This window comes from Cryptosporidium ryanae (assembly GCF_009792415.1).
Source record: "Cryptosporidium ryanae isolate 45019 chromosome Unknown contig_7, whole genome shotgun sequence".
Taxonomy (NCBI): Eukaryota; Apicomplexa; class Conoidasida; order Eucoccidiorida; family Cryptosporidiidae; genus Cryptosporidium; species Cryptosporidium ryanae.
This window is the reverse complement of record NW_027125566.1, coordinates 25,279-39,436: the sequence shown is the minus strand read 5'-3', so window position 1 is coordinate 39,436 and position 14,158 is coordinate 25,279. Positions and strand designations below refer to the sequence as shown.

General features: G+C 42.0%; 3 protein-coding genes across 3 annotated transcripts; 1 reads left to right on the top strand and 2 right to left on the bottom strand.

Annotated features, from left to right (window-relative positions):
• Positions 1–361: 361 nt before the first annotated feature.
• FG386_003290 (uncharacterized protein) lies at positions 362–6,125 on the bottom strand (the record flags this gene model as incomplete). The annotated part of the gene is made up of 3 exons (XM_067342710.1): positions 362–3,033; positions 3,082–3,259; positions 3,522–6,125. 3 exons carry the CDS (start codon positions 6,123–6,125, stop codon positions 362–364), a joined length of 5,454 nt encoding a protein of 1,817 aa, XP_067195983.1.
• A 959-nt stretch (positions 6,126–7,084) lies between these two features.
• Positions 7,085–9,841, top strand: FG386_003289 (uncharacterized protein; the record flags this gene model as incomplete). Its single annotated transcript, XM_067342709.1, has 1 exon — positions 7,085–9,841. The coding sequence occupies one exon, from the start codon at positions 7,085–7,087 to the stop codon at positions 9,839–9,841; it is 2,757 nt and encodes a 918-aa protein (XP_067195982.1).
• Positions 9,842–10,262: 421 nt separating this feature from the next.
• On the bottom strand, positions 10,263–13,343 carry FG386_003288 (uncharacterized protein; the record flags this gene model as incomplete). Its single annotated transcript, XM_067342708.1, has 1 exon — positions 10,263–13,343. One exon carries the CDS (start codon positions 13,341–13,343, stop codon positions 10,263–10,265), a length of 3,081 nt encoding a protein of 1,026 aa, XP_067195981.1.
• Positions 13,344–14,158: the final 815 nt, after the last annotated feature.

Sequence of the window (14,158 nt, the reverse complement as noted above, 5' to 3'; positions counted from 1 at the left end):
ATAGAATAAGATAGGACATTTAGGTTAGGAGATACAGATAAGCAAATGGTTGAAAGGCGGCTCAGCATTTTCCTGTTTTCCGTTTGGAATTGCAGATTCGAGCAACCAAGGGCGTTTGGTGCTGTAGATACGGACTTTTGGCGGCCCCTTGCGGATCTTGGTTGCCGCTTGGGTGCACCAGTGGGAGAGTCCGGGACACCGCCTTTTCTTTTGAGTGAGCGGCGATGTATGTGTAGATAAGGGAGAAAGTGGGAAAGAGGCGACAGGCGTTTTCAATATATAAAAACAAATTAGAGTTGGAAGCTGGTCCTGTGAAGCGATACGTGAAGCTAGTATATGAGTGTAAGGACGAGCAAAGCGTTTACCGGATGATTGTTTCGTTGGAAAATGGTTTGATGATGAATTGGCAAAGTTCTATAGGATCGGACAACGGGGTGTCCTTGAATAGAACGTTGAGTGAAATGTGACTTAGACTGCCATTATTGGACGCTGAAATGCAGTCATCCAACAAAAGCTTGTCTGAAATAAGTAAAAACTTTGTGTACTCTGCATCCTTGTCGTCACGATACCCTCTCAACTTCGAGGATCTCAGCAATGTGTCAAATAAATCAAGTAAAACGGACAGCACCTCAGAAGCGTTTGCCTTTCTGCTTACTAATTCGGGGAGCTCCTGAAGTCTGTACCACGCTCTTTGAATTAAAAGAGAAACGGGAATTGGCGTTTTCCTCTCAATTGCGCTTTTGAATATGAACTCCCTTTGGTCCTTGTTCACCTTTTTGTACACCTCCACTGTGCTTTTCAGTCTTTCGTCAATATTCCCAACGCCCTCAAGGCTTGTTTCCACCTGATAACCAAAACCGACTGGGTAACCGGACGGCTCCGCACTTTGGCGCGGACGACTACTGGTGAACAGTTCGTCCTCCAAGAAAGAGCTTTTCTGGTGGTCCTGACTCACACAAAGCGGCTTTAGTGTGTGGTAGAACTCAAAGGTAGGCTGTCTTCCGCCAGGATCGCCGCCTCGGGAGGTGTGTACCCACAGTATGAAATCGACGGTAAGTGATGACAACTGGAAGTAGTAGGCTTTGTGTAGTCCCAGCAGCTCCCTCAACTCCCTGACCGCCCGAATGTTGTCAAGGATGCAGGAACCGATTCTGGAGAAACTAAAGGGAAGAAATAGATAGCCTCGCATGTACGTCTCCAGCGACAAGCAGGAGTCCACCCGAATGCTCGGCGAGAGCCCGCCCTTGCCCCATTTGGAGTCCAGATCGTCTCTTAGGCGTTGTCCACTGGGTTCACTTTCCAAGTAAGAGTTCAAGGAGTGAGTTACAACGTCGCAGATCTTCATATAGGCCTCGATTCCTTGGTTAAAGGAGGAAAGAGGCCTTTTGCGCGTCGTGACCCAGCGTTTGACCGGCTCCTCATGCTGGACGAACCTCATTGCGATCTCAGCCCACTCCCTGGTGCCTTCCAACCTGGAGACGATCTGGTCTATCACGCTTAGGTGTCTGTTCCCGCTGCCCAGGTCGCTCCATTTCTCGCTTACTTGGGAAAACCGCTCGTCCTGGGTTCTGCTTTTATTGAACAAGACGGAGTAGCCCCTGAATATCTCAAGAATGATAATGGAGACGTAGTTGGGATCGTTAAACAACGCCGACTTCAAGGTCTGTTTGCACGTGTTCTCGAAGTTCCTCTCCCCCACTACCTTCTCCGCGCCCTTTGTGTTGATGAAGTCCATAAGCTCTCTCTGCTCTGCATCGGTGTTTCTGCTGTTTAGTATGTAGGAAAAGGAAAAGTCGATGATCCGAACGGACCTGTGGCTCATGTCCGCTATTCTCCTCAGATTGGTCAGGTGGTCGTTTCTGTCCTCCAACAGTCCCCTGTCCCCATCGGAGTCCCCCCTCCGCTCCCTTTTCGAGATCAGAATGTTTCCGAAGTTAAGGTCACAATGCATGTAGAGCAGATAGCCGGAGGAGGAGAAGGACTGGACTGCGTTCAGCACAAGCACAACCAGGTTGAGCACAGAGACGAGCCAAAGACTCCACCTGTCGTCCGAATCGCCCAGCCACGCGCTCATCTCGTCGCTCCTCAGGTAGTAGAGCAAGACCTCGAGCGAGAATCCGTCGATGTGCTCCATGAACATGTAATTTGAGAATATTGGTCTGTTTTGGTCGCCGATCTTCACTCTCCTTCTCAACTCCTTGGTCAGGTAAAAGTGTCTGGGAACGCTGTTCCCACTTAAATCGCTATTTGAGTGAAAGGTGATCACTGCCGGAGATATTTGGTACCTTTCTGTACAGCCTCTGAAACCTGGCGTCTCCTGTGCGTCTGATGTAGGATCGGCTCTTTTGGAGCTGAATAATTCCCTGCTCAACAGCAAATTCATCTTGTTCTCTCTCTCCCACAACTCGTCTCCATGTGAATGCACTCCGGTAAAGGGGCTCTTCACTGCGAGATACATATTTATGTTTTCAGTTACCCATCCCGGCGATATGGCCGAATTCCCATGGAACCAGGCTCTTATTTTCCTCGTTCGGATAGGCGTTCCGGAGTAACTGGAGAGTACGTGGGACCTGATGAACATTTCTTTGTTCACTGACGGTATTCTCACATCCGCAAACGCCACAGATCCGTACTTGCCACTCAGAACCCTCCAGTGCATCTCGTAATACCCGTCCTCGCTGCCGTCGCCCCCGGGTCCGCCAGCTATGCTGAACTTGGTGTTGGTGAGTTCCTCCACGGTCGACAAGGCCTGCTCATCTCCCCTGAGGTCGTTCAAACGCCCGTCCCTCCTCTCCTTGACGCTTATTCTGCACTCGAATGTGCCGGACAAGACCGAACACAGCAACAATATGCTTTTGTACCTCGTTATTCGCTCTCCAACCTTGTTTACGAGCTCCATGCTTCTCCTCACAAAGCTGGCTCTCAGCCCCCCGTCTCTCTCCAACGCGTTCCTAACCAACTCGCTTTTCCTGTACCTCCGCAGTCCTCCGTCGTCTGTTTCTGTCAGCAGATACACCTCGTGGTCGCTCCCGTCTGCTCGGAAATCAATAACCTATCAGGTCAGTCGCTCGCTCCACTTACCCGTTTCGGAGTCTGAAAGGCCTCCCTTAAGCATCATCAGCGCGTGACCGAACTGCACCGTTCTCGCACAACGGCTACCGTTTCCGTCACGCAAAGCACTGCCGGTGGTCCCGTCCTGACTCACTGTCCTTCTGCTGGGGAGTCTTGTCAGCGTCTCACTCCTTTTCGTCTCGGTTACCTGAACAAAGAGTTAATCGACGGTCCGTAAGCATTCTATTTGATTTTGCTCGTCGTCTCGCAACGACCTTGCTGCCATCTACAGCGTATTACATCGGGGCATTTCATGAAACAGCAAACACAGTGTTACCGGTGATCACCGCTTTCAATGAAACACTAATCTTACCTTAGGACAACTCCATCTAGTAAGATGAAGATAAACTAACGAGTATTTATCTGTCTCTTATTCGCATTCACGTTTTAGTTTTGTTAATTTCACGTACAGTATTTACATCGGAGTTTAAGGTCTCCGAAAACAGTCTCGTATTCGGCAATGCTTTGAACAACAACTGACAGAATCTAGAGAGTCTGTACTGTTTGGCGTATGCCAACAGCAACTCGTAGTTTTCCAATCCTATAACATTCTTGATTCCACCCGAATTCTCAAGATTGTCGCACAAGCCCATTAGATGGGCCTCAGAAGGGTACTTGACACCACTTTGGACGGACTTGGTTGAGAACTGCTTTAGCAGATTGATGATGTGCTCCTTTCTTATGTCCACTTTCACTGATAACCCCTGAAATCTCCCCTGAAGCCTCGTCCCGATAACCTGTATCGACTCCGGAAACTCGTACACTCTTTTAAGTTCATCCAGTAAACGGTCGGATTCGTGATTCTCCGCAGTTACCACTGAAATTGCCGGCTTTATTACCTCGTCTCCAGGTATTGACTTCATTGATTCTATCTTAGACATGCAGGTCTTTATTGCCTGACATATACTTTTGCTGACATTCGTCCTTGAATAGTACCTGGAGCTTCCCCCGGTTGGCAGTGTTAACTCGCAGGATTCAGGGTCATCCCTGAATCCCTGGTCCAGCGAAAGAGTCAGCACGGAAAAGTCAAAGTAGCTCATTGAAGGCACGATAGACTTGAGCAAACCCCAGTTTTCTGCGATCTTGGTCCTTATACACAATCCCAGCTTAGAGAGTCTGAAAGAAAGGTGCAAGTAACCTCTCAGATACGACTCTGGCGAAAAGGAATTGTGTGGTATCCTGACGCCAAATTTCTTCGCATACGAATCATACACGTCAGACATTAACATAAGCCCCTCTATGCACTCATTGTAGGTGTTCCCACCTATATCGGGTCTTCTTATTTTGTATCTCGTGTGTGTGGAGCTGTTTCTTCCAATGAAGTTAACTCCAACGGCCCACCACTCATTAATTGAATCCAGCAGCTCCCAGAACTTTATCGACCTTTCCCTCACCGTCTTGTAAAGCGGACTTGGTCTGGAAATTGGCAAATCCTTCTGTGGGACCTTGAATAACTCTATTATACAAACGTACAGGTAATTGGCGTCGGAGAATATTGCTCCTTTGTTTACCTGGCTGCAAATGCTGTTCATGTTTCTTGACCTCAATGCACTCGGGACCCAAACAAACGAAAGGTCTATTAATCTCACGTCCCAGGTGTTCATGGAAGTGATATTTATCAAATTTCTTCTATGATCAAACGTTAGCTCGGGTATCGATAAAAGTATATTGCTTCTGTTTAAGTCGCAATGCATATAGAGTACGTATCCAGAGGTCATAAAACTTTGCAAGACGTGATTCAGATTCCACTGTAGCTTGTATATTGCCCTAAACCAAAGTTCCCAGGAATTCGTTTTTTCCAACCAGGAAAACAACTTCGCGTCTTGGAGGTAAACCAACACCTCGAAAAAGGTTTGGCCAGTTATTCTTTCCATGATCAATAGCTCCGAAACCAGCGCCTTTCTGTTCTCCTGATCCTGAAACAAGACTTCCTGTTTCTTGGTAACGGGGTTCTGATAGTGCACGCTAAACACAGTTGGTGTGTGCGTTACGGGATCTCCCATTCCGTCCGTCCAAAACTCTTTGCTGAGCGAATACAGTATCTCCCTCTCTCTGTTCCACACCAGACGCGCTATTCTATATATTCCTCTAAAATAGGACTTTATCGCAACACTTATTTTCATCCCAGGCAACAAGTACTTTGGTGGGTACTTTCCACCACCGTGGAACAGCACCTTTACGCCAGTTAACACGTCAGGCAGTTTATAAAACGTCGAGAATGCTGATGTTGCCGTGTGAAACCTCTCTCCGGCTGCCGGGACCTCTATATAGCCAAAAACAACTCTCCCGTAAGTTCCCTGTGCAGTGTTCCACGCGTAATTTCTGTTGTCCATGTCCCTTACTGTGTACAGGTACTTGTCTTTTTTCTTCTCCAGCACTGCACTCTGGATTTCTATGACTTCACAATGAAACAGAAAATTGTATCTTCCACACGCGAGCTCCGCTGACCCTTTATTGATCCCCTCCTTATTTTCCTCCATCCTTTTCGCCTCAATCGTTAGTGTCTTAACCATTTCTTGGGGTCCCATTTCCAACTCGACAACACTTATTCTCCTGGGCGAGATGGACCTTATTTTTTGCGATATCTTCCCTGTGCCAGTTATTATCTTTTGAGGCACTTCCACTCTCGCTCTTACTTCCTCCTCCTGCAATTTGCCGTCTATTGGCTTCGCCTTCACTCTTACCGGAGCTTCGGTTATTATCTTCTGGCTTTTGATGACATCTCCCACAGTCTCCTCCCCTCCGCTCTCTTCTGAGCCGCTAGTCTTGTCTAAAATATAAGAACTAAAGCCGTAGTTGTCGTACTTTGGGCCTGGGGTTCTTTTTTGCCTGGTCCCACCCACAGACCGTGGACTGGGGGACCTCGGAGACAAGGATTTCTGAGTCATCCTGCCTCTTTGCAAAGGTCTACCTCTTTCGTTTATGTTGTTCTTCACCTTCAAACAGTCGGCTCCCCATCTTAAAATCGCAAACTGATGCAATACAAAGAAAAGCAACAATCCAAGCTTTGACATTTTTTACCCCTTTGCACTCAGTACTGGCCTCCCTTTGCTTCGACTCCTTAATTTCCTAGATATTCTTTAGCTCTTGTTTCGAAACCTGTACTTGCAATCCAAAATTGCATACCTCTCAAACAACGTTTAAGCTACACCGCCTCCGGTTATTTATTTACACAGTCTTTTCCTCTTGTTTAATTCACGTGCGTGCAGATGCATGTGTATGCATATATATACATATTACCACTCAAGCTTTGGGTTTTAATTACTCCTTCTACTCGGAGCGTTTCATCTACTTTTTGTCCTATTTTATTTCCTCTTTTACATGTATAATTTATAGATCCACTGCAGCTCCTTTCTACATGCCCAAAAATACCCGCATCTTCCAGTATTTTTTTCCTGTTGAATTTGGGGCCAAAAATGAAAAATTCGCATTTATAAAACAACCAGGTCCGCCTCTAACTACTCTCCAATATGCTTTGTTCCCAACTTACCGACCTGGGAAGGGCGTATCCAGGCCCCTGGCTGCCACTTGTGTCCACCCGCTTGAAACGGAGCAAACTCCGCACAAACCAACGACAGCTGACGAAAGTCGGCCGTCCCAGCTCCCTCAGATTCGCAAACGAACTGATTCCCCTCGCGGCCGAGTTTGTTTCGTCCCCGTTTCCCAATTCCCTGCTTCACTTGCATCACCACAAAAGTTGCCGCCTAACTCTTTTTGTCGGCGGTACTTTTATCTAATATTCGCCATAATTAATATCGCTCGATACCCTGTGAATGTTCACGAGATTGCATTTTTTACATAATTTGACTTGTTTTCGGTAAATTTTAATTAGCTGAGTCTTGAACAATAGCGTTCGACCGGTTGTCAAATGGTTGCTTGCTTCTAGATTCCTAATTTGTGGAGAACATAAAACATTGACAGGTGTTTGGAAATTAAATGAATTGTTTAATTACAGTTTTTCCGTGTTTCTTTGATGTTTTCGATTGAAATTGAGCATGAATACTTCGTTCTATGGAGAATCCAAAAAAGTAACTTGTCCAAAATATGGCCCCTTATCGCTACAGCACTTTTAACATTGTTCATTGTACTAGACAACGGTTGCATTGCAGTTTATGTGGATAAAATCAATGAGACTGATTTGTTCGTAAATAATGGTCACTCAAGTTCAGCAAACTGTTCCTCAGTCGGCTCGGGAGGATTTATTGATGACGGCGATGATGATATTTTAATTAAATTACTATTGGGAAAAGAAAGGTTTGAGCTTGCGAAGCAAACTTTCAGAAACGAGTTAAAACTTTACAATAATCTCAACGCTTTCCCAAAAAGGTCGAATGAAGTTGACTCTTATATTCAGCTCTATACCATTTGCTCTTACTTTTCGCCTATACTTTTATGTGACATCTACCAAGACCCAAACATCAAGGCCAAAGCCAAAACGCCTTCTTTGCTTTCCAATGGAGACCCAGTTTCGGCCAAAACGCACTCTGGGGTTAATCTACAAGTAAATAGTTTTCCATGGGTGAACGGGGATGATGGCTTCGCCTGGAGCGTTCAAAGCGGCTCTTACGGGAATGTTGTTTGCGGTGAGTTCATTGGAGGGGACAAACGGTTTTTCCCAAGGTCCAACTTTAATGTGAATTCATTCTTCCTTAATACTTACAAATTGCTTTCTTCTGAGCTCGAATTGCATGCCTTTGTTCCCTATTTCGGCAATAGAATTGAATATAGGAAGCTGAACACCTGCCAGAAATATGCTGTTTGTGTAAAGGTCTTTAGATCTTCCTTCAACAAAGAGTACTTTAAAATTTGGGAAAGGGAGAACTTTAATCTTAAATGGCTTGAGAGAGAAACCTGGATTTACGGCAATCACGGCAACAAAAATGGTGTTTATCTGAACTTCACCCCAAAACAAGTTTATCTTTCTTTTCACAAAAAAACTAAAAGATTCAAGGGCGATGTAATATCCAATAAAAAAGCATCCAATGAACATAGTAGTCATTCACTGAATTATTTCCAAAATCACTCAGAATATCAGATGTTCATTCCGAATGTCTTTGAAGCCAACTACCCTTGGAGCATTTATGGCAAATACTGGTCCTCTTTCTTACTCATGGAGAGATTCTGGGGTCCAAGTATAACGGATATATCAAACTATTTGCTTAGAAAGGACGTTGTTGATTGGACAAAGCTGTCAACTGTTAACGAATATATTTGGAGCGTTTCAATAGTTAAATTGGTTTATTTGTTTTTACAAACCATAATTCTATTCACGTTTTCTGGAAAATTTATCTATCAACATTGTGATCTTCATGCCAATAACGTCATCTTTCTTTCTAAAAACTGGGAATCGAAGAACTATGAGAATAACTTTTTTGTTCCGTCCAGCGATGAAGCTAAAACTGAAAGTGCCAGCGAAAGGCTTGACGTTAAGGAAAAGATCATTACCGAAATCGTTCGTTCAGATATTGAAAAGATGAGGATAATAGATTTGACATTTGTCACCAGTTACAATAGAAAATCCAGGAGAGAGGTCAATTTCTGTTATACATACAATGAGATTTCTATTTCAGATCTCGATAATTGGACAATATTCACCTATGAGCTCAGTTTCAGAATTGATAAAATACTTGAGACAGATCCTGTCTTGCGGTCTAGAGTAAATCCCTTGGGTATTTTAACCAGAAAATTAGAGGCCAATAAAAGTTTTGAAAGGCTTAGACCAAAATTTAAGGGCGGATCGAAGCTTTGGTGGGAAAATTGGGAATTGAACAACAAGGTCACTTTTGATGACAAGTACGAATCCATTGCAAATTTTGACTCTTATTTTTCGAAAACTGTTGATGATCTGTATTTTAATTTAGTTCAAAAAAACCAAGTCTTATCCATTGACTCCTCATTAACAGATACAAGAAAGTACTTCAAAAATCCCGCATCGCTACTTGTTTATATGAGAAACGTATTTTATGTTCCACATAAGATTCTCTCATTTGTTCACTGTTTAGTCAAATTCTATATGCAAAAAAATGGGAAGGCCAAAACTCATTTTCAGCTCTCAAGCGAAGGTCTTGTTAACTATTTTGCATCAGAGTTAACTTCTTTCGAGGGTCTTCCGCCTAATTGGTTAATTCTTGAAAGTAAACACATGTATTCCTACTTTAAGAAGTGCAAAAGCAGTAAAGAGGATCTATTTGGATCTCCGCTACATTTCCAGGAACCATGTTTAGATAAATATTGTTTAATTCAAAAATCGTTTCCAAAATATATTCAAGACTGGGCCATTGACTCGGAAAACGACGATAAACATTTCACTAAAATTTCAAGGAAAATCATTAAACACACGACCTCTGGGATCCACTTTTCACTCGCCATTTTGCTAATATACCAGTACGAAAGAGAGGTTATGGCTTTCGTTAATGAAAAAAGCGAGCAGAACGGATCTGTTAAAATTCAAGTCGATACTTCCAGTTTAAAGTCATTCCTTTCCTCAATTGAAGAACTGTCTTCTCCTTATAATGTTGAATCCGAAAATTCAAAGTTCCTTTTTGACAAATTCATCTCGGCTTCTGGAGTTCTCCAAAGTCTTTACCTTGACCAGAAACTCTCCGAGTTAAGTTGTGTAAGGGCTCTCGGGGAGTCCAACATTATGGGTAACATTGACACCGAACTTTTGTTAGAACTTGAAGGCAATGTTTGTTCAAGAATTTTAGGGTTTGTTTATTCTGCGTTATAATTATTTCGTGCATGTATGCGTACATGCAACATGCATGTACCTGTATTTCCTAATTATTTCTGTAATTGAATTTTGTATTATCGTTTACTCGGTTGTTTCGCCTCTTTTGGGCGTTATTGTCTTTCCATTGTGGTAGGAATTCAGGTGGCATGCTGAGACAAGCACGAAAGCAGCGAGACCCGGATTCTCGCTCTATCCCAGAAACAGACTTTTGAACAAGTGTCTGTGCTTGATTTGAGACAAACAAACTCACTAAGTAAATGTTCTAAAATCACCACTAAATTTTACTTTAAATTACCGACATGAAAAGTGAAATATAGAAAATTATAATAAGCAAATCAACTATCGAGTCATTAAAAAGTAAACATAACGAAACAAATGAATATATTTCAAAATTCGTCTTAAATCAGTTAGCACTCGGTTACAACACCAACTTAATGTTTTTCAGGGGTTTTAAAAGAACTTCACAGAACCCTTGGTGAATAAATTCAGAGTTTGGAGTGTTGTTTGAACCAATGTCAAAGTAGTTATAAGTACAAATGTTGTTTTTGTCTATAATAAAAAGCTCCTGATCACCATTTTCAGCGAAAAGAACGCTTTTTATCTCATCGTAGTATTTTCGGTATTCTTTGTGTCTGGTAAATTTATCATACCCCGCACTTGAGTAAATGTTTTCGAGAACCCTGGAGCACCTTTCGTCTTCTTTGGCATAAAAACCTATTGCAATTACATAATATGTGAGGTAAAACATATTACACGAGTGTGCGAGCTCGGCTTCTGAAATGTCTCTTTCGCTATTAGCTGAAGCTGGCAACTTTGGGTCATTGTTAGCGATAAAACCACTTATAAAAGCAGACCTTTTTATATACTCTAGTATGTTAATGATTTTCCCAGATTTACCACTAAGAGTAGGCTCAATTCTGAACGAGTACCTAATACCTGCAAGAACAATTGACGGGGAAAATGAGTGTTGGTGATAAAGGTTGTAAATCCATCTGTCCAAAAGGAATTCCTCGTAGTCAAATATTTTCTGAGATCTAACAAGATTAGGCGATTTGTCGCTGACTCCAAAACCGTTGTTTCCGTTCAAGGCTAAAATGGTCTCAAGCTTCAAGTTGTTCAAACTGCGACTTGTAGAGTAGCTCTCATTGTTTTCATTTTGTCTCACATCCTTAATAAAGGTTGAAAATGCACTTTTCAAGGAAGAAGTTCCGTGAATCCCAGTAAACTTGAACCCGTTAACCTCGTTGTTAACCTTATAAAGCCTTTCGTACTTCTCTTTGAACTCGTTATCCTCGCCGTCTAAACATGAGAGGATAATGTCGCAGTGTTTTCTCTCCAGTGTGGTGTTTAGTCTCACATCGCTACCACTCTTTACCTTGGAGGAAAACTCGAACCTGTAACTGCTCTCCGAGTAATCACCTTGGGAATTCCCCTTGCTCGAGGGAGGGAGACAGGTTCTCATGTTTGTGGCTAAAATATTCCAATATAATATCAGTGTTAATCTTGAAAGCTCCCAGTATGGAATTTCAATGCTGTTTGAAATTCTCTCATTTTTAAAGTCGCTTATGTTTTTGAAGAAATGGCCAACATTACGTCTAATGCAATTTCCAACACGCATTATTCTGTAACTCAAAAGATTGTAGCCTCTTAAATAAGATCCAAAGGAGAAACACGGCTCTTGGGGTACCTCATTAGTGCTCATAAATTTACTTAGATAGTCACACACAACCATAACACCCTCAAATTGCTCGTTAAATGTGTTAATTGACACTTTTTTGTTGCTTTTACCGACACTTCTCCATTGTTGGAACCATTCAGGTCCACCGCCAATATAGTAACTTGAGATACGTCTCCATTCCGGGATGTTGTAAATATATCCAAACAACTCCTTTGACTTTTTGTAAATCTTCAGGTAACTGTCAGTTTTCTCTGGTGTTGAATCGAACGGGAAGTTGTCCCACAAGAATAAACGGCCTAATACGAGCGAGTTTAAACACTCGATATCAGAAATTGCCACCTCGTGGCCTTCAGTACACGGGTTCGACTTGTTTCTGTCTCCAACGTTCTTGGGGGTCCAGACGAACATTAGATCAATAAGCTTAATCCTTTCAATTTTGACTATTTTCTGCATATTGGTGAACAATATTCTAGACAAAGTATTGCTGGGAACGTTGTGAACAATAATGTTGTTTCCATGAAAATCACAGTGCAGATACAAGTATCTTCCCGTGGTGGAGAAGGTAGACACGATATAAAGAGACAAATGGAATAAGTAAAGGGCGTTTTTAAACCAACCTTGCCAGTCGTTGGTCGAGTTGTAAAAGTATACTGCAGATATTGATTTTAAGCGTCTTAACAACTCGAAGAACCTCATTCCTCTTGTGTACTCCATAATCATGAATTCTGGGAGACTGCTATTCCTGTTTTTAATGTCCTCAATCAGGTGTCTGGATGACAAGGTATTCGAGTTCACATTGGATGCGTATCTACCTTTGAAATTACTATTATTGGAATAGTTCACGATGTGGTAAATTGAAAAAATTCCCGGAACGAAATTCAAGTATTTGTTATCTCTTGATCTCCAAACCTCTGAGGAAGAAAGAAAGAGGGTGTATTCTCTCTCTCTTGCCCAAAACATGTCGCTTTTATTGTTGTTCATCCTAATCTCGCCCTTAACGACGACCTGAGCAGTTGTACCTTCTTCCAGCCACCCCGGATAATAAAGGCCGTTTCCGTGGAAGTATATCTTTATATTTGACATGCTTCCAGAGTGAGACGGCTTGAAGCGCTTGTAAAATTCTGAAGTGGTATCCAATTTCAGAGTGTCTCTTAAATTAACGTAGAGGAATTCCCTCTCGTTTGAAGAGTATCTTTCGGAGCTCACATTTGAGTGGTATTCATCGTCTTCAATGCCATCGTTGTTGTATCTTATCCTTGAGGACGGACTCGTTAAATAACCAACAACAACCTTCCCATGAGATCCTTTGTATACTAACCAAGTAAAATTTGAGGGAGTCTTAAAGTATAAATGACCATCATCGCGAGAACTGGGTGAAAAATTCTTCACTAAACACTTGATTAATTGGCTCAGGTGGGTGCAAAACAGCTCTACAGGCATTAATTGAGCAAGTTCCTTTCCTGTTGGTACCTGACTCACCAAATCACTTTCATTTTCCTTTGAAAAATTAAGTAATTCAAGGTAACTTTGTCTATTTTCTGAAGATCCAGCCACCGGATCGATCAAATGATCGTCAAATTTAAATTTTCTCGACCTTGTTTGGGCCGGATAGTTGGAAATCACTGAAAGTGCTTGCTCATTCGTGCAGACGTAGTATCCACTAATTTCAGATATAACAGATTCTAATTCAACCAAGGACGCTAAACTCAACTTTATCGCGTTTCCGTTGTTTATTCCATATCTTTCAAATACAAGGAATATATACCAAATCGCTGCGAAGAACAAAGCTATTTTTTTTGCATTAAATATACCAAAACACATTATAGTATGTTTGTAAATATATACATGTATGTATATTATAACAAAACTTCTACTTTATTTGGTGAAATTCCTCCTTTTCAGCACAATATATATTTATCGACAATTACATTGATCGGAGTAAAACCACTTAGTCTGACAGGTAATTAGCAACGCTTCGACTCTTTTCAGGTTAAGTGTTCATTAAAACATAAAACACAATATCGCCGGTAAATAAATGTATATATTTGCTTTTATGTGTATATATGATGCAAGTAAAGGTATTCTGGTTTACAAGCTTGCAGTTTAAGACCTTTAAAATATCGTTAAAAAAACGGATGTACGCAAACGAGCCAAACAAAGCAAACAATCGAAGTTGTTTAGACAGAGAATTCGTGTTTGAGTTCTTCAATATTATTATGCTCGTCAGTACCGTTCTACCTGAATTTATCCCAAGGAAAGGAATATCTTATTATCTTCAAGTCAATTTTTTGCTCCTAACACATTTACTCACTTAATTGCTATTAAATACAATTATTGTCATCTATCTGTAGCTAAATTTAAGATTCTACCTTGATTTCAAAAATAAACTTGTTTTGCCTCTAATTTTATTAATTGACATATACCGTCATTAGTGGTTTTTAGGCGGTATGCCTGCTTCTACATACTTGGTACTTAATTGGGCGCCACCTGTCAATATAAAAAGCCGCCCTTGGCTTCGCAGAGTACGCAAGAAGGTCAGTGCAACTTGTTTACGAGGCCGGATTACAGCGACTAATGTCCAGTTTGGGCGAGTTAGGTTTGATCTGAGGCTTTTTGTTGGGTTGTTTTCCAGAGTC